The sequence below is a fragment of the Arvicanthis niloticus genome, chromosome 27 (assembly GCF_011762505.2).
Source record: "Arvicanthis niloticus isolate mArvNil1 chromosome 27, mArvNil1.pat.X, whole genome shotgun sequence".
Classification (NCBI taxonomy): Eukaryota; Metazoa; Chordata; class Mammalia; order Rodentia; family Muridae; genus Arvicanthis; species Arvicanthis niloticus.
The window spans coordinates 19,692,510-19,712,970 of record NC_133435.1 but is presented as its reverse complement, the minus strand read 5'-3'; the positions used below and the strand labels follow the sequence as shown (position 1 = coordinate 19,712,970).

The 20,461-nt window shown below is 45.9% G+C and overlaps 1 protein-coding gene across 4 annotated transcripts in view; it reads left to right on the top strand.

Moving 5' to 3' along the window:
* Aff1 (ALF transcription elongation factor 1) overlaps positions 1–20,461 on the top strand; it is a 160,075-nt gene that overhangs the window by 123,180 nt on the left and 16,434 nt on the right. For all 4 annotated transcript variants that reach the window (XM_076926335.1, XM_076926336.1, XM_076926337.1 and 1 more), the window contains 4 exons: positions 8,172–8,226; positions 8,350–8,387; positions 10,525–10,678; positions 14,963–15,949. In XM_076926335.1, the coding sequence (XP_076782450.1) occupies positions 8,172–8,226; positions 8,350–8,387; positions 10,525–10,678; positions 14,963–15,949 (1,234 nt within the window). The remainder of the gene's footprint in view (positions 1–8,171; positions 8,227–8,349; positions 8,388–10,524; positions 10,679–14,962; positions 15,950–20,461) is intronic.

Below are 20,461 nucleotides of genomic sequence, written 5' to 3'. Positions count from 1 at the left end.
TTGTAAGCCTGTTATGTAGACTGCTCCCCCCCCATCCCCCTCTATTAATGAGTTCATAAAAGGGCTTCACTGCAGAGGACAGAAATGACCCCTGGTTATGGCTGATTCAAGGTTCATGCATTGTAGAAGAATGTGCTGAGGGCTTTTCTGGAAAGAAAGGCTTTGAGCTATTATTTATGCATTGACCATAGAACTCTAAAAGCTTTGGCTTTTAGAATTTCAAACTTAAGTGGCCTCACCTTTGGAAATTTGCTAGAAGTTCAGAATGAGATTTTCTGTTTTCCAGCCTGTTTAACGTCAGCACCCTGTTCTGCTATACTTACTGTTCTTATCCAGGTCAGGCACATCTAAATGTATTCAAGGTTTTTGGAACACTTAGTCCTTACATTATAGGCGTTTCCTTCAGCATTTTGACCCAATTTGTTTCTTTAAAGTACCCTATTATTGTTTCTTTACTGCCTTCCCCCTGGAAGTAATTTCTAGGGACCAAGTGAGGGAGGCGAGCTTCCCAGGCTTCTCCATCCATGTTTGTGGTGTCCCCAGCACACTGACTGGTTAGATGGTCATTGCAGGTGTTCTCAGTTCAGAATCCTACTTCTTTCTTCTGTGTGTCCCTGGAGTTATAGGTGCTTGTGAACCACCATGTAGGTGCCAGGACTTGAACTCTGGTCCTCTGGAAAGGCAGCCAGTTATCTTATATGCTGAGCCATCTCTCTAGGATGTTTCTTCTATTTTTTAAGCTCAGTATTTGTCCCTTGTGTTTTGGAGGAAGGACATTGCCAAAAAGTGTCAGATGAGTCGAAGAGATGATTACATATCACCATGTGGGGTCATTTTTAACATAGAAAGATGAACGGTAGCCTAAGGGTTTGATAGATGAATTTTTATCTTCTGAAGGATGGTGGGGTTTTTTTGTTGTTGTTTTTTGTTTGTTTTTGCTTTTGTTTTTCACTTGATCAAAATGTATTTTAATGTGTTCTTGGTGGATGAGGAGGTTTTGCTTGTTAGTGTCCTCTACTCAAAAATGACAAAATTCACCAAACTTATGTCACTTGGGCTTTCCCATTTCTGTTTTGTGTTTTCATTTTGGGGGATTTTGCTCGCTCCTAAGTTCTGGCATCTTTGAGTCACTGGCTCATTAGACTGTGGAAAAGCTAGGGCAAAGGACCAATCCTATGGGAGTCTGTGAGACTGCCCCAGGCTACCAGACTGTGATGGTTGGAGTTTGGGGATCAAGTCCTGGTCATGGAAAAAGGTCCAGGCTGTTGCTTTGGGGCATCCAGGAGGGAGAACTGAAGCCCAGGGCTCACTTGGGTCAGCAGAGCAGTGGCACTGTGGGCAGGAAGTTGCTGTGTCTCTGCTTGTGAGTGAAGGCTGAAAGATTGGCTGGCTGCTGCACCCCAAAGTGGCCTGAGAGCGAGTGGGCAGAAGTTACTTCTCTCTCTGTCCATCACATGCAGCCCTGGTTTTCTAGCAACATCATAGCAACCATGGAAATCAGAGAAGCCATTGTTAATGTACTTACATCCCGTGGTGGACTTTTATAAATAAAAACTACTCATTCATTTTCGAAATGAGTACCCAGTGATGCTCATAGAAGACTCAGGGCAAGGTAAAAACAGGACCGGACCGGATCAGTCAGGTGGGGGTAGAAAAAAGGCGCGAGAAGTGCTACTGAGGCTGAGTGGATAGTTAATAAAAGCTTGACTCAGTAGTGCTGTGGGGCAATGGGTTCATGGTATTGATAAGTGCCAAAGTAAAATGTACCCCTGAACAGTGGTGTCCCTTTTATGAACTTAGTGGAGAGTGAGCGGATACGACATTCCAGTCTATCTGTGCTATAATGCACTCACAGTTAGCATGGCGGGTTTCTTAGTGCTAGCGGTTAATTTGATCAGTGACAACCGTCAGTCTCACTACTGTAGCTGAGCTCTTTGAATGGCAGGTGGAGTATCAGGGCAGTTGTCTAATATTCCTGGAACATGAGAATTGTTAATTACAGGGTTATTTGTGCTTTGGTTTAAAAAAGGGGGAGCAACTTCTTGCTAGTTCTAGAGGTAGCTAATCTATCTAAAAGGAAGAGTAGTAACTCTTGTTTCTTTCTGTCTAGTCTTGGGTGCAGGTGCACAATGGTAGCAGAATGTATACATAAAAGCAATGGAGACTTGAAAGCTTGTATGTATGTGTGTGCACGGGTTACGCTCTCGTTATTTCCAGTGGACCCCATCAGCAAACCTCTGCTGGGAACTGATTAGCCACGGTATTGGTGCTGTTTGCCTCCAAGCTCAGGGGAGGATGTGTTTGTTTAGTGGCGCTTGGCTGTTGGTCCGCTTCCTTCCCAAGATGTAGATCTGCAGTTTCGGGACAACACACAGACTGCTTCCTTTTCTTAAGGTTATCATGTCCTGGGCAGTTCCTTGCTGGGAGTGCAGGGCACTTGGCAGCTCTTCAGGAGGGCTTCGGGGCTCAGGCCTTAGAAGCTGTAGCGTGCATCCCACTGTTCCTGAGCTTGAGGCCTCCTCACAGGGATGAGCAGCGTGGAAAGGTGCTTACCGCCATTTATTTATTTATTGCCTCTGAAATCAAGCCCTGCTTTGAATAAAGGAATAAGACAGGACTTCAGGGTTACCTAGGGTTGGGTGGGACAGAAGGGCTGAGTTAATGGTAGCCAGGGGGAAGTCTGTTTTTTGTAAATAACATGAGTATTCAAGTTGTCTCTAGTGCTAGTTTATAAGTACCTTGGTACAGATGAGAGGGCCAGGAGTCGCTTTACTGTGCTTGTGTTTGGATCAGCCCAGTGGAACTTAGATGCCAGCTGGAAGACTCGCCTTCTGGCACTTCTTTGTTTTCTGTTTTGTTTCTCTGTGGTGCAGAGGATTGAACTGTGGGCCTTGCTCATCATAACTCCTGGAAACTAAAGGTCCCTTAGAATGAGCTCTGGTGATACAGTTTCTTTGTCCCTATTAATCTAAATCTAAGAAAATTATTTTTTTTCTCTTGCCTGTTTTATAGAAAGTTAGCTCATGTATGGTTTGGCGATGTTTTCCTTGGATACTCGTTGGCCCCTCTAACCGAGAGGGTTGTTCACAGATAAGTACCATCAAAAAGAGACTAGAAACTACATCAGGTGGAAAGCTTCTGTTACCGGTTGTTGAGATGCTGCCCCAGGACTTCAGGGACGCACACCTGTGCTGTCGTGTATCCGGTGACGGACTTTTCTGGTTGCTGACACTGCTGAGTGTGTTACACCTGGCTTCTTGGGACAGGGACACTTTATTTTTAAGTGATTGAGAACCTGGGGTTATGGGTAAACACAATGACCTCATTAACTTGCATTCAGAAGGAAGTGTTTTATGTTTTTCTGGAGGAAAACTATAGAGGTTTACAATGACGGGCAGTAAGGATCTGAGCTGCTGTTCCTCCCCTCTGCCCTCTCCTGCTTTCTTCTTTCCTTTTCCAGCCTTTTAGTGGCTTAGGATCTGGCGTTTTGTTTGTGGTGTGATCTCTCCTTTCTTCATAATGTAGCCTCCCTTGGTCTCCCATAGGCAGTTGTGCCCCATAGTTCCGCCCTATTTCCAAAAGGAACCAGAAGTCAGGATTAGTGGTACTGCAAACCCAGTGCTTGGAAGGCTGAAGGAGGAGAGTTCACCACGGGATCAGAGACAGTGTGGTCTTCATTGTGAGATCCTGTCTCCAAAAGATAAAAGAACCAATGCCTGGCCATGCTCAGGAGGCAGAGGCAGGCAGGTCTCAGTGAGTTTGAGGCCAGCCTTGTCTGTATAGTGAGAACCTGCCTCAAAAAACAGACAAGCACTGGAAGGGACAAACGCCTGAGCATAGTAGACATTTGGGGAATTCCAGTTGTGTCTTAGAGTTCAGCTTCCTCCACTAATCATTGGGAGATTGAGTAACATACTATGTGTTCATACCATGTTTGAGCACATAGGGTATGAACACATGAGTGCATATCCTCACGTGTTCAATACACCTACCACCATCAGGACTTAGCAATTACAGATATCTGCGGTTAACTTGATTCCTTTTGCTCTTTAAGTAAAATGGTACTAAAAATTAAGCCAGAGATGAGCTTATTTTAAATAGTTTTGGGGATCTTTGGTGTTGAGAATGTTGGCAGAGAAATCCTTGGAAAAGCCAGTACTAGGCAATGGCTGGAAAGGAAGACTTACGTCTGTGTCTTCACACAGTAATGTTGGCATGACTCATGGAGACATGCTTGCCAGGGCCTGCCTGTCCAGAGGAGCGGAACGCAGAACACAGTCACACAGAGGCGCCACGGCTGTCTGTAACGTCTACTTGCAAGCTGACCTCACCTGTGCTGGAAATGTGGTCACACTATGTGCGGTCCAGAGTTACTTTTCTGGAACATTGGCTCCCTTTGAACAGCACTGGTGTAGGGCAAATGTTGCTGCGTGCTTTGTAGTGACTGCTTTTGCCTTGGAGCTTGGAAATGACATTAAGTATTTGATCAGTGAAAGTGTGTAAGGTTTAGTTACCCTCTTCTCACAGGGGGAACTAGAATATTCACCCCGGATAAGGGACTGTTTTTTGCTAAGTTGAGCTCTTCCTGATTTCTCACTGAACTTAGATTTAATTCCGTCAGGTCCTCTAGTCATTGCTGTAGGCTGGCATAGCAAGGGGATCTCACAGGAGATGGGCTGCGTCCAGAGTTCCATATAAGGGCCATTTTCACTCACTCACTCACTCACTCACTCACTCACTCACTCACTCACTCACTCACTCACTCACCCAGGGCTGCTGTTCTCCAGCCTGCTTCGTTTTTCATTCTCTCCCTTCTACATTTCTTCTGGTTTTTTCTCCCCATCTCTCCAAACTCTGGATTCGTCTGCCTCTTTCCTGGGATTGAACCCAGAGAGAACCCCATGAATGCTAATGGAGAACCTGGAAGGACGCTGGGAGTAAATGCCTTTGATTTTGCATTAGAGGATAAGGAGGGCACATCCCTGGAGCTGCTGTTCTCTTGACCGAGGTCTTGTGGATGGGTGCAGACCTGATCTGAGAGATTTCTGCTCCCATTTGGAGGGTGCAAAGTTCTCATTCTCCTTGCTCAGGGGCCAGGCCCCTCACAGTGCCAGAAAAGGAATTTTTTATGGAACAACAGGGTTCTTAAGACCCCTCTCTTGTACCCAAGCTTCGTATTTTCAGCTGTAGAGCTTCTGCTTTTTTGTAAAATCATGGCGCTTGTGAATTTTTCCCTGTTGAGCAAGATCTAATTATGATTTTTTTTTAAATCAGATTAAACTGTAGGTGTTACACAGGTTTGTTATTAAAAACTTGAAACTGCTTCCAACTGGTACCACGCCGATGTGTACTGAGTCGCCCACATCTGGTGATGTTGTCAGCTGGTTTGTGGAAGGTTTTCTGGCTACTCTTGGCTGGGTCAGCAGACAAGTGTCCATTTGTTTGTTGATTCTCGTAAGACATATGCTGGGGTCTTTGGGATTTTGTTGTTTGTTTGTTTGTTTGTTTTTTTGAGAATCGAATGTAGTTCAGGTTGGCCTGGAATTTGTAGCTGAGGTTACCCTTCTGACCCTCCCGCCTCCCCAGTGCCAGGGTTTCAGGCATGTGCTATCACACCTGTTTTATTCCTTTTTTTTTTTTTTTTTTTAATTTCCTTTTTTCATGATTTATTTATTTATTTTATGTATATGAGTACATCATGGCTCTCTTCAGACACACCAGAAGAAGGCATCCAACCCCACTGCAGATAGCTGACAGCCAGCGGGAGTTGGGTCCCCTCTCTACCACTGCTTGGCAAGTAGCTGTTTTTCCTTTCTGAGCCACTGCCCACAACACTGTCTAAGAGAGGATGTCTCTCTGTAGACCAAGCTGGCTTTGAACTCAGATCCCCCTGCCTCAGCCTCCTGAGTACTAGAATTAGAGGTGTACACCACCACACCAGGCCTGGCTAACTTTTTATTTCTTTATCAAATACATTTTACTCATGGATTTAGACCATGGGAAACACTATATAAATGGTGCTAAGGTCTTACCTAGGTGATAGGTTTGGTTTGGCCTTTTCGGGTGAATTTCCTCACTGAGTACTGTCCCCACTTGGAAATGTCTTGAAGAGCCTTTACTCCAGCAGACATGTTATATTATTATTGACTTCTCACCCTGTACGACTTCCACGGCACCGCTACTTCCAAATGGGCTCAGATCTTCTCATGCGCCTGGACTTGTCTTAGGAGAGCATATCTGTAGAGGTTAGGTGTTATTCAGTAGCAAGGGGGAAACGTGAATGGGATTTTTAATCTCTGCTGTGAATGGGAGTGTAGTGGATTACCAGATCATTTGTGGTGCAGAAAATTAAGAAAGATTAAGTTCATACAAAAGAAACCTGGTAACTAAGAGACAGTGTTTCTTTATACGGTTTTGTCAGGGTGGTTAAGAGACAGTGTTTATACGGTTTTGTCAGGGTGGTTAATACTGAATATACCACTTTGCCAGGCTTCCCCCAACCCTTGGTGTATTATACCTCGTGTGTTTTTTTTTCTCCAGAGATAATACCCTTTATCTCTTGATGTGTCTCTTAGCCAACCCAACCTAGCAACAAACCTGTTGAGTGACTTTTTTTTTTTTTTTTTTTTTTTTTTTTTGCATACCATTCTGATGGCCAACTGCCAGGTCCCATGACTGAGGGCAGTGTGTTCTAGCCATGCTAGAATAGGAATTTGGTCTCCACTTGGTAAACATTGAGCAAGATCTTCAACTTACAAGTAGCTAAAATTTTCTGCTCTCTCTTTCTCTCTCTCTTCCTCTCTCTTTGTTTTGTTGCATTTGGTTTTGGTTTTTTGAGACAGGGTTTCTCTGTCTAGCCCTGGCTGTACTCAAACTCAGAGATCCCCCTGCCTCTGCATCCCAAGTGCTGGCGTGAGCCACCATGCTCAGCATCAGTTTTTATTTTTTAAAACACGTAGACAGGAAGATTTTTAGTACTAGCACATGTATGTGCTGGTGAAATAGCTCCTTGGTGGAATTGCCACATCACATGATCATTGGTGGGAAGCCCAGTTCCATAATTGATCTCATCAGAAGATACAGTGATCATGGTTTTAGCCAGGGCTTCCTGAGGGAGCCATGGCTTCCTCCTTCGTGGAGCTACTGTGAGAACTGCCGGTCAGATTTTTGGGGAGGTGTTTGGAGATCTACTGGATGAATTTTAATTTGCTTCCTGGAACATAAGTAACATACAAACAGATTTTTTTTTCCCACTTTACTTACAACTTTTCTTTTGGTGATAGTTATGCTTGTAAAATTGGAGAGAGACAGACAGTGATGGACACCCTTGTTATTTGGGGATCTCTGGGAAATGTTTAAGAATGGAAGGGTGGGTGCTGAGATCTGAGAAAAAGTGTGCAGCTTAGAAACATTTTTAATATTAGAGTTTGTCATCAACCAGAGTGCCTAGCACTGTGTAGTAATATAAATTTTAGGAAAAGAGCTGACTTTTTTTTCCTACCAAAATTAGAAGTGGAAAGATTAAAATATACTTTCAACAGGGCCATTTGGCATTATTAATTAAATTAATGGAAACATTGAGCATCTATTTATATCCAAGTGACCAAAAGAGAATGATTCTTTTTTTTGGGGGGGGGTCGTCCTATGAAAAGTAGTGCTTAATATTAATAGTGTTCTTTTGGATGAGAACGAAGGGGGCTGTTGTCCGTTTTCTTGAAGCTTTCTTAGCACTGTTTAAATACCTCACATCCGTTTGGCATCAGTACATGGGATGGATAATCGTTTATTTTACTTCTCTCAGAGGCAGTGGAAGAAGGTGCTTCAAGATCATTTGCTGTCTGTGTATTCTCTTCATCAGCTTGCTTTGTGTGTGTGTGTGCTCTTCCTGGATAGGAGTTGAGGGCACAGTCTTAGGGCCCTCCAGAACTTCTCTGTAGGCTTCCAAACAGGTGGGATTTTGGGCTTTGGCATTACAAGGAGCTTGGCTGATCTGATTTCAGTGTTAAATGGTAAAGCTTGAGTTTCAAGAAAATTGAATTAAGCAAGCAAACAAAGAGGGCCTCCAGCTTATCCCTGCCTATCCCCCTCAGTGTCTTTAGGCACGTGTTCTATTTAAATGCCAGAAAGTTACTAGTTCTTTCAAATTCCCCATTGTCTGTCCATTCTCCCAGCATGCTCGAGGATGACCTGCAGCTCAGTGACAGTGAAGACAGCGACACGGAGCAAGTGAGTGTTGAATTCTGATGAGACCAAGAATAACCTAAATGCATCAGATGTGTTCCAACTGCTTGTCCTAACCTGTGTTTCTGTTCTTTCCCGGACCTTCTCACCCATTCTGTGACTGTCCAGGCCGCAGAGAAGCCTCCGTCCCCACCCGCAGCTCCAAGGTACCGTCTGCACATTTCTCCCAAACTATTGTCTTCCCTCCCAAACCACATGAGAATAAAGTCTTACTCAGTGTTTTGTGGCTTCATGAAATGGACGGTGCATGGTCACAGCTGAGGAAAAGTGCCAATTTGATTATTTTAAAACTTGAGTCAGCTGGTGGGAGGTTGCTAACCCTGTACAAGTGGAAGAGCATTGTTTTGGATGTTAAATTCCTTTGAGCTGTGGGGTTGGAGGAGTGACTTGGTAAAGTGCTTGCCTTCTAAGTACAAGGACTCAACCCTTAGCAAGGGAGTCGGAGACAGGCAGATTCCATGATGTTCTAGCCTGCCTGGCCTAGTCCGTGAGAGACCCTGTCTCAAAACTGGAGGTTGGTTGAAGAAGACACCTAACATCAACTTCTGGCCTTCATATGCATTCGCATGCACGTGTGTGCGAGTTCACACTCATGCTTACATACACATGCACACACATGTCCAGCTGAGCCAGGTGTGATGAGGCATACCTGTGGTCCTTGAACCTGGGAGACTGAGGCAGGCAGACAGAAAGTTAGAGGCCACATGGGCTATGGAGCTTAAATAAGCTTTAAACACAGTTGACCATTGGCTTTGTGTGACCAGTGTTTGAAAAGTCAGACGAAGGAGCCCATGCATTTGTGAAGCTATTAGAAAAGCATGTCTTCAAAATCAGTAACATTGAATTCTTCCGGAACTTGTTCCCAGTGTTCCTGATTGGTGTTTTGGGGGAAGGTGGGGTGTCGAAAGGACCACTGCTTTCACCTTCAAATGGAAAAATAATGCTCTGTGTTTGAGAAGTAGAATCTAATTTTTTAAACTACTTTTTATGGTATTTCCCCCCTGGTACCAGCTATACTGATTTAAGGTAGAAAAGACCTGTCCCTCATAGTCAAAGACCCAAGCTAATTTGCTGCCTTACAAGGTTGTTAGCCACTTAGAGAGAAGGTCACCAGAAAGAACTTGAGTGTCCAGGAGGATGACATGGTTAAACTAAAAGAGACATTAATTAGACAGCCCACGGATTCCCATACACAGCCTGTCTATTTATACCCAGTCTTGTTAAAATTTCAAGTGGCTCATGTTGACTCATAAAATATGACAAACCGGTCATAGGTAAAAGCTGAGGGAAAGGCAAATGTGACAGCAGAGGTCAGGAGTAAGCCAGGAGCAAGAGTTTTCTTCACAGTGTTCTTGTTCCACTGTCACTGGTCCGGGCCATGCAGCTGACTCAGTGCTGGGGAGGTCCTGGGATAGTGTTTGCTCTAAAATGAGGCCAGCCAGCGATTTTTTTTTTATTACATTATTATTCACTATTTAATAAGGGTTTACTTTGTGACTCTTGTAGGTAGGTAGGTTGAAAGTTAAAGGTTTCTGCTTTAGCTAATACCATGGTTTACGGTTTGAAACTCTATGTCTAGCCTCGATTCCTATGTCTTCTGTCCGGGCTAGAGCTAATGGTCTTTAAGACTTGGAGTTGTTCGTGTCCGGCATAGATGTGTCCGTCATAAAGAATGGCCTGTTGTATAATTAATTCCACCAGGAACTGTGACTGAGTGCTTTGAGCTCACCAGGCCAAGGAATACAGTCAGTAGCTTTTGGTTGCTCTGCAGTTAGGTCCTCTGTAGAGAATACGGGGGAGGCTTGCATATGCTAGCTTTTCTTTTATACTTTCTCTTTTGAGTTGTCTATAGTAATCTTCATGAGCCAAGTAGTAAATATTTTAGCCTTTGTGAGACAGGTAAGTCTCCGCTGTAACTGCTCACCTCTACTACGGCAGCATGAAAGCAACCACAGATGCCCCGTGAGACAATTACAGGCAGTGCTGATAAAACTTTATTTGGGAAACCAGACAGGCTGTCCAGGCCCTGCTCTACCTTGGTGTTAGGTACCTGCCATAGGTATTGCTTGTAGCTCGATGCATCTTTCAGGAGTGAAGTAGCAGAGAAGTTCCTCCCCTGCCGTTACCCAGTGACCATGGTTCTAACGCCGTGGCCTCTGTCCACTGGATGACAGGCCAGCATTGATGCCTTTACTGTCTAGGAGCAGATGGATAGGCAGAAGCTATAGGGGAAGAACTCTCGTGTGTGTGATCCTCTAACGGTACCCTCCTGTTGCTTTGCAGCGCTCCTCAGACGCTCCCCGAGCCTGTGGCCTCAGCACATTCCAGTAGCGCAGAGTCAGAGAGCAGCGAGTCAGACAGCTCCTCAGACTCTGAGAGTGAGAGCAGCTCAAGCGACAGTGAGGAGAACGAGCCCTTGGAAACCCAGGCTCCCGAGGTATCATGTTCTCCCCCTCCCCGCCCCCATGCAAGAACGCAAGATGCTGGCTTGGGGGCTGGCATCAGACCTGCACACTGAGCCATCTGACTGACTGTCAGCAATGCTTTCCCCAGTGTACACGTCGCTGCTCAGCAAGTGCTTGGCAGTGGAGACAGGCTGGCCTGACGGGTCCTCTCTGCAGTTCCAAGTGCTGCTTCCTAAGAGTGTTCGTACTCTGCTTTCTTCTGAAAAGGGAAACTTGTTTTTACTTAAGTAGGTTAGCATATTAGTGTCAATGAAAGCTCTTTGAAGATTCAGGAATCTGTAGTTGAAATGAAAGAAATGGGAGCTAGAAACAAGTCAGTTCTGGCTTTGAAGCAGTAAACGCCATGTATTACTGTGTTGCTGCCAAAGTGTCCTGCTTGTCCTGCCCCAGGTAGTGTAGGGACAACTGAGTCTGTTGTCAGACACAGTTTGGAAATACTATAAAGATGAGCAAACAGTGAGACTGGATGCCCTGAGGACTACATTTCCCTAGAGAATTCACACCATGTGCTCTAGTCCAGAAATTGCCTGTAACGCTAACAAGGTTGCCACATAGCCGTACGAAACTCTGAGCTCATGGAAAGGGGGGGCGTTTTTTTTTTTTTTTTTTTTTTTTTTTAACTGGATGAGGCCAGCCCTTATAGAGAACACTGCCGTTGTATTTAAGATCAGAATGCCAGGAAATGTGGCTTTTTAAATAAGACAGCATTAAATTTTTCTGTGTCCATCTGTGAGAGATGGCTGTGTGCCTCGGGGAAGGCGGTGGATGAGAGCAGCCGAGGCTGAGGAAAGGCTCTCTGTGCTGTTGGGTGTGACTGTGCCTGGCTCAGAGTAAGTGCTGGGCGGGCCTTTGTTTTTGTTCTTTTGAGGTTTTCACAGTTCACAGACCTGGGTCAGCATTAACTGCATTTGAGGAGCCTTATTAGAGTTCAGAGAACAACTCTGTGGCTCTCACTGCTGTCTTGTGGTACTGACTGTATGGAAGTGAGGAGGAAGGGTGATGGGCATGCTGTGTAGGTCGGTTTATGGCAGTCACTGTCCGTCACACTGTTCTGTGTGGGTGTTTTGTTTTTTTGTTATTTTGGGTACTGGGGCATGAGCGCAGGGTATACTTAGCATTTGCTCTGCCACTGAGCTGTGTTCTTAACCTTGTGTTTCATCTTTAGTAAGAAAAAAATGTGCATGTTTGTAAGATTATTCATAGAAAATGTTCCATGAAACAGTAGAGTCCAGTCCCCGTGAGATTAAGTTTAGCACATTCGGCTGCGTGATTGAAACGGATTCATTGGTGGCCTGTTGCTTCTTAGGGCCTTGGCTCAGTACCTGCTGTCACTGGGAACATAAAGAAGAAAAAGGAGTTAATCTTATCTTTATGATAAATAAATGTAGTCTTATTGATCAAAAAGTGACTGGCATGAAGCTCACTGTGTTAGCACACGCCTATAGACCTAACCTTAAGAACTCCGAGGCTTGAGGGCAGCCTGGGCTAGGTAGTATACCCTGGCCCCCAAAGCCCAACCAAACAAAAGTCCAACAAGGTAGACTGGTGCTTCCTAGGTTCAGAATAACCTTCCTCAATCTCACCTTGCTTTTTAAAATCAGTGCAGTGAAGAAACTGTGTCTCTGTGAGGTCAGGGCCCTCTACTGAGTGAGGCTCGCTCTTGGGAATCTCTTGTCTTACTTTCATTTTCCCTTAGGTATTTAACTAGTTTTTGTCCCCTTTAGAATAAGTATCTCTTTAGTCTCCCCTTTTAGTTGAGGGTTACGTGAGTTATATAATCAACTGTATACTGGCTTTAACTTTCTTACCCACCTCTATTTTTAATTACTAATTAATTAGTTTATTGCTTTTGAGTCAAGGTCTCGATATGTGGCTCTAGACAGCCAGGAACTTATAGAATAGACTGGAAGGGGTCTGTCTCTCTCAGCCTGGAGTGTTGGGATTAAAGGCATGCACCATCATGCCTTATTTAGTGTGTGTGTGTGTCACAGTTGACAACTTAGGAGCTGATGGTCTTCATCTACTTTTACATGGGCTCTAGGCACCAAATCAGATCACCAGGGTTGCACAATATAAGTGCATTTATATTATGTATGCCTTAAGAGTTTATGTCTTGAACAATAATTAATTGTCAACACACACATGTTTGTTACCTCAGAGGTTAGGAGAGCTAAGGGTCTGTTTAGATACATTCAAAACCTTCCCTTCGCTTTCCTTCACCTCCCCTATGTCAGTTACCGCCATTGAGAGGAACGGAGGGCACATAAGGAAAGGAGGAGAAAAATGAAAAACCAAACTTCTTCGATCCTAATCTGGCCCTTCTGTTTGAACATTACAATCTGATTTAACTAAATCAATCAATCTCTCTCTCTCTCTCTCTCTCTCTCTCTCTCTCTCTCTCTCTCTCTCTCTCTCTGGTTTTTGGAGACAGGATTTCTCTGTGTAAGCCTGGCTGTCCTGGAACTCACTCTGTAGACCAAGCTGGCCTCAAACTCAGAAATCCGCCTGCCTCTGCCTCCCAAGTGCTGGGATTAAAGGCATGCGCCACCACTGCCTGGCTAAATCTCTCTTTTTTAAAAAAGATTTTATTTACATGAGTGACTGGCTTCAGACACACCAGAAGAGGGCATGGGATCCCATTACAGATGGTTGTGAGCCACCATGTGGTTGCTGGGAATTGAACTCAGGACCTCTGGAAGAGCAGTCAGTGCTCTTAACCACTGAGCCATCTCTGCAGCCCTTAACCGAATCTCTTATTCAAACCTTTTTAACCCAAATAAGTCCTAGCCTTAAGCAACCATGTCATTTGGGTACAGAGGAAGAGCTGTGTCTCTGTTTTCTCCTTGTTGGGCATCCGACTCAGGCTTAACGGTGAAAGTGGGCCACAGGACTTCCTCCTGGACAACCAGGAGCACAGCAGAGGTAGATGTGTGTTATTTCTGTAACCAGGGCATTCCTTTAGGGACTTCTTCCCAAATGCATGTCAGTGTTACTCTGTTTTAGGGATAGAATACCTTTTCCTTTGGGTTCACACATGGATTCATTCTAAGCAGCTTGCCAGTGATAAGCTGTAGACGTAGCCACAGGTGTTGACCTATCCTACCCTTTCCCAAGGAACAGTGGGAAGGATTTCATGGAAGCCACCAGTAAGAGTGGATCTTGGGGGGAGGGGGGAGAACAGTAAGTTCGTGATGTATGGGATCTTAGAAGTATACTTCTTAGAAGTATAATCATCACACCCCCAATCAACATTGGTCTCTTTCCATATAATATATACCTCAAGAATAATTCAGTGTTCAGAAGCATACTCTGCTCTTGCAGAAGGCCTGGCTTGGATTATCAGCGCCCATACTAGGTTGTTCACAAGTACTTTAACACCTGCTCTCACCTCTCACTAGATATCTGACTATTCTCTACCCCCCAATATAATTAATATACATTATATAAATGTATAAGACCCAGAATAAAAAAAAAAATTTTAATGAATAATACAAGTTACGAAATAAAAAAATTAAAAAAATAAAGAAGCAACAGTTAGCATGGCATAGCATGCAGCAACAGTTAGCAACAACACCTTGAGTCACACACGGGGTGTCTTAGGAACACCTGTTGATCTTCTCTATCAATTATCCAGGTAATAATCGATACAGTCTATCTGCTGGGGGTCTTCTCTTTGTGCTTAGGAACAAGTGCAGCCTCAGACCTAATTGCCTTTGGTAAAAGATGCTATGTCTGTCTTAAAGAATAGAGGGACTAGTCCCTGCTAATGTGACTTCACTCTGTCTCTCTGTAAGGTTTGTAAATCAGATCTGTCTGTGTTATATTGATAATCCTGTCACATACAAATTAGTTTTTAAGTAAATGAAGAGAAATTCAAATGTTAGAAGAGGGGCCTTATCAATTGATTGAAGTATTGTTTTTCTTCGTTGTCTCCTTATTGTAAGACAGAGGGTGTTCATTCTGTTCCAGTTGTACCATAATTAACCATCAGGACAAAAGACGTGCCACAAAGGCCTCTCAGCAGTTGCCAGTTTCTTACTAGTTAATATCTGCTAGGCAGAGTTCTCTTTGCATAATTGTTTATGCTGATTTTAAGAAGCATTGCAGAATCTGATTTGTAGTTTGAAGGGGATGAGCAGAAAGTAAATTTTTAGGCTCAGAATGGCCACTTGTCCTGGGGATAGTCCTGTATAGTTAGACTGCTAACACAGTTCATCAACCCTGGTTGGTTAACACTTATCTGTCTCTGCTTCTAGCCCGAGCCTCCAACCACAAACAAATGGCAGCTGGACAACTGGTTGACCAAAGTCAACCAACCATCAGTGCCCCTGGAGGGCCGGGGAAACACAGAGTCTCCACGATGGCGCCAGGAAAATAAGGGTGTTGCTGAGGGCAGCAGTGACCAGCAGCATCCTGATTCCAAAGACCCTCCCCCGAAGAGCTCCAGCAAAGCTCTCCGGGGTCCCTCTGAGGGTCCCCAGCCTGGGAAGAGGAGCTGTTCGAAATCCCCTGCTCGACAGGAACCCCCACCTCGGCAAACTGTCGGCAGCAAACAACCCAGAAAATCCGCCAAGGGCTCCGGCCAGGCAGAGCCCCAGGCCAGCTCGCGGGTGGAGAGCGAAGCAGGACCCCTTCCCTATGGCTCAAAGGAGCAGACATCTAAAGATAAACCCAAGGTGAAGACGAAAGGCAGGCCGCGTGCTGTGGGCAGTCGGGAGCCTAAGCCTGAGGTCCAGGTGCCTGTGCTTCAGGCAGCGGTGCCCAAGCCGCAGCCACCTGTGCCCATCCCCAGTGAGAAGAGGAAGCATAAGAGTTCCACAGCCCCCTCCAAGGGCCTCTCAGGCCCTGAGCCTCCGAAGGACAGTGCTGGGGACAGGAACTCAGAGCAGTCTGCCGTTGTCTCTGTGATTGAGAGCCAGGGTCCACCCAATAGTGGCAGGGGCAGCAGTGGTGTCAGGACTAGTGGCTGCCGACAGGCTGTGATTGCCCAGGAGGACGGCCGTAAAGACAAGCTCCTGTTGCCTTTGAGAGACACCAAATTGCTCTCGCCGCTCAGGGACTCTCCACCACCCACGAGCTTGGTGGTGAAGATAACCCTAGACCTTCTCACGAGGATTCCCCAGCCTCTGGGGAAGGGGAGCCGCCCTAGGAAAGCAGAAGACAAGCAGCTGCCAGCTGGGAAGAAGCAGGACTCGGAGACAAGGAGCTGCGACAACTCCAGCCGAGTGACCAAGAAGAGAAAGGTGAGTGCAGAGGCAGGTGGTAGGGTGTGACCACGGCCACTGATCTTTGACGGGGCGGCGGTGCATGGCCACAGCCGTTGATCTCTGAGTTGTGGAAGAGGCTGAAGCTTGCCCGGCTGAGCTGCCTCTCCAGAGTTCCTCTTGGCCTGCATCTGCTTCCCATCCTGCAGGCTGTCACTTGGTCAAGGTCTCTTGAGTCACTGAAGACACCTTCTTTCTGCACACCCTACAGCATATTGTCAGTGCATGTTTACGTATGCAGATATCATGGTTTACTCTCTGGCATATTTTACCCTGGAACTTAAGGTCTTCCATGAAGTGGCGTGATAGTGTTCTGAGTCGTTTGAAGAACTGTGTGCTGATGACAATGTTTTGTCACTAGAACTAGTAAGGCCTATGGGGAGAGGTAGGGAGTGAAGTGACCCGGTAGGGCAAGCACAGTGCTGAGCGGCCTTCTCTTGTGTTTTTAAGAGAAACCTGTGTGATTTGAGGCTTTCTGTTTGGACAGTGTCTTCTTTCTTTATTCTAAATTGTTGAGCTCTGGATTTCTGGAATTTTTTCCCCCTGTGTGATGAGGAAAGACTCCCCAGGGCACTCCTACTACCTGCCTGGATCTTGACACAAAGCACAAGGGCCAACTCTGCCTTGCTGACCAGGGATAGGATTTAGCATTCTTGAGTATAAGAAAGATGTCTTACTCTGCCCTGCAATGTGAGTTGAGAATAACGGGGAAGATCATGGAGCTTGCTGTCATGTTGAAGCCCAGATAATTTATCCACCTGGTTAAAGATACAGCACGGCTCTGGCAAACTGAAAGGGGCCATTTCCCCCAGAACCTGGTTGCTGGAGACTTGACAATATCTGTGACCATATCTATGGTGGGCAGAGCACTTGGGATAGCTCAGGTGCTTACTAAAGGAGCTGGGAGAGGGCAGGTTTCCATGCCAGAAAGACTCTATCTGGGGTCTTAGGGGTGAGACAGGGTCTGTCTATGGAGCTCCAGCTGTCCTGGAACATGCTGTGTAGAATAGGCTGACCTCAAACTCACAGAGATCACCTGCCTCTGCTTGCCTCCCAGTTAAAGGCCTGCACCATCATGCCAGAAGGATTTTAAAGCTTTCAGAATGAGATGTGGTGGTGGTGGTGGTGGTGGTGGTGGTGATGATGGTGGTATGTGTGTGTGTCTGTGTGTCCGTCTGTTCATCTGTCTGGGACAAAATGTTATCGGAATGTGTGGTGGGCCTATTTAGGGAAAAGTGTCCCTGCAGCTACTGCCTGAGCAGGACACCCACTCCTGCTTGCCAGCGGCCAGTCTCCTGTCACCCCTGTCTGAGCTGCCTGGGATTTATTTTATGTTGTCTCTGATATTAATCATCTGCTTTTCTGTTTTCCACTGGAGTGGAGGGAAACATTGTCTGTTCAGTTGTCAGGGAGCCAGCCTTCATGGCCGTGTGTGTGTGTGTGTGTGTGTGTGTGTGTGTGTGTGTGTGTGGGTGTGGTGGTGGTGGTGGTAGGGGTGTCTAGGCTAGCTCCTTTGCATTCTGAGATCAATGCCCGCCCTCTGGAAGCTGAACCTCCAGGCATGGCTCAAGGGAAGCTCATTTCGGTTCAACTGAGGGAAGCATTCTTTCTGTTCAGAGGTTGGGGAAGTTACGATTTTCTCATCTTCACCACGTACGTGAGTTCTTCCAAGTGTCTGGTCCAAGAGAAACTGAGGACAGATGCCAACTGCGGTGCCTGTTAGCCAAGCAGACTATGCCTTGGCCCTCAGGCTCTCTGTGCACTGCAACAGGTACCTGTGAGGGTCCATCCAGGTTCCCGGCTCCTCTCAGCTCTCCTCACACCATCCCTACCCTAAACTTCTCCACCTCATGGGCTTCCTGACCCCAGCTTCTGATTCCAATAGAACCTGCCATTTGGGCCATGTTCTTCCGTGGATCTTGGTCCTCTCCTCTTTTCTCTTTCTTCCCTTCCTCTCTCAGTGTCTACCCTGCTCTCTCCGTGGCCGATTCGCTCTGCTGGCCATGTTAAATTTGCTACTTTCTCTCCCTACTCTGGACTCTTCCTGATGCCTCTGGCTGTACTCTCCCTCATGTCTACAGTAAGAAGTTTCCCCTCAACCACAGCTTGGAGTGGTTATGCCCTCATTTTAGACACAAAGGTCTGACAAACAACCAAGAGATGTAGCTTGTTAGTCTGCCTGCCTGAGACAGGTCAAGATGGGACCCATTGGCTTAAATCCTGGCTGTATCAAGTCCTCCCAAGCCTGACCACATTAGTTACCTAGGGATGGGTGTTGGGGGGTGTGTGTCCCACTCTGGCATTTTTGAAATTCCCAGGCAATCCTAATGCTCGAGGGGCCTAAAGCAGTGAGGCACAGCCTTACCTGGTTCCCACTCACACAGAGCTGGTGCTTTAGGAAAGCTGTCGACGTGCCGTGAGTGTGGCTTAGGCATGCGCTGTGTGAAGCGTGTTGTTAGTTAGCTGCTTGACTGAAAGCTACGGATACAAAGCTAGCTGTAGTGTATTTACCCTCAGCAGAGTCATGTGTCCTCTGGTGTGTTAGTTCCCAGACTCCAGGGTGGGAGACATTATGTATGTCATCCATTCTGTGTCAGGGCCATGATGGCCATTTAGGCCTCCCTGGCTCACCCAGTAGGTCACCTGGTCTGCAAACCCGGGAACCTGGCTCTAAGGCAGAGGTTATACTGACTTGTTTTTTTTTTTTTTTTTAATGTGGGAATATTTCTCCCCAATGCCTTCATCTTCAGCGTGCAAGCTAGATGTATTTAGAGACATTTAAGTGTATTTGAAACCCTTCACATGAGCGCAGTTTGTTTAAAGCCCCGCTGAGCCTTTCCCTCTCCTGCTGTGAAGTTTAGCAAAAGTGACTCTGAGGATTCACAAGTCTTCGGAGGCATTGTAGCCTTAAATACTCACAAAAATATCAGAGAGCTTACACAGCACGAGAGAGGTGTAGCTCAGCGTCTGAGCACCTCCCTAGAATTATTAAGGCATTGGATTCAATCCTCAGCCATGTAAAACCAAAAGCCAGCCAACAAGAGAAAGTTGACAGTGCAGACAACTGGGATGAAGAGGGAAGCCGGTTAGGAACAGTTGATGAGGCACAGTGGAGAAACTGAGGTAAATACAGGAGCTGAGATGAGAGTGCTCCTTTAAACTGTTGACTGTGTGAAGAAGTTAGAGCACCAGCACCAACTCCCTTTTCTTAAGACTGTGACTGTCTAATGTATGAAATCAGAAGAATACAATCAGAGACCTCAAGCTCAGCATGAAGTTCTATGTGCTCGCCTCTTTTGTAAATGATTGATTCACTCCATCCATTTGACTGAAGATTGCCTTTCAAATAAGTGGCTATCTTTTAATATGGTTGTTTTATTGGTCTCACCATTGTATGCCAAGATCCTTCTGTTTCAGCTTCCCAAGTGTTGGGATTACAGTCATATGTTCAGATAAGTAGACAGTCTTTCTTATTGGTCATTTCAACAAATAATGGGATGAAGGAGTTCACTTCTCCTTTAACAGAATTGGTTTATTAACCAAGAAACCACCACGTTTGGTGGGGGATCATTTATATACTCCTTCATTTATGCAGGCAGAAGAAGGGAAGTCATTGTGTAGAACAGGAAAAGGTGTGTTTCTTTTTTCCAAATTAAATTATTTTATTTATTTACATTCCAAAAGTTGTCCCCCTTCCCTGTCCCCGCTCCCCGAGTTCTTTATACCTCCACTCCCACCCCCACCCCAAAAGGTGTGTTTCTTTTGCTTGGCATGGTTAGTTTTGCCTTTGACTTCTGTCCTAAATTCAATATACTAACACCTTCTAGGTCTCCTTTCAGTTTGGTTGTTTATTGGCTGGGGAACATGGCAGGCGGGTGGTGGTGGAGGTTGCGTTCAGTCAGCCAGTACCTGTATGTCTGCTTCAACGACACAGGAGTAAAGCTGGTCCATTTTCTGTCCTGCAGGGCTTTCTTTCTGTCCTCTCATCTCAGGCAGTGTTCTGGTGTGAAGCATGCTCTTGGACTGGGAGGTCATGTCTTTGTTCTTACTGAATCTCCTTCAGAGTGTTTGCCCTCCTCTTCCGGGTTCTCTCCGGCTTCACAAGCAGGCAAGCTCCTTTGCTTCCTGTGTGTGTGGGCAGAGCCAGAGAAGTCCCTCCCAGCCACCGCCCTTTGCTGAAATCTAGAAGGCTCAGGAATCTCATGTCTGCTCAGTAGATGTGTGTGTGTGTGTGTGTGTGTGTGTGTGTGTTCCTCCCAGTCTCGTGGTTTGTCCTCTCATTTCTCTATAGACACGTGTCTCTTGGGAAGAGTCTTGAAGGCTCAAGATCAGTATACTGGCCCTGGTGATTACACTCCCTAGGGCGGTTACAACACTCTTCCTGGCTCCATGCCTCCCTTGCCCAAGGCGGCCACTCCAGTGCCCATGCACATGCGTTCTCCATGATCTCAGGTTCCTCCTCATACCCTCTTGCCTCCACCACCATAGCCA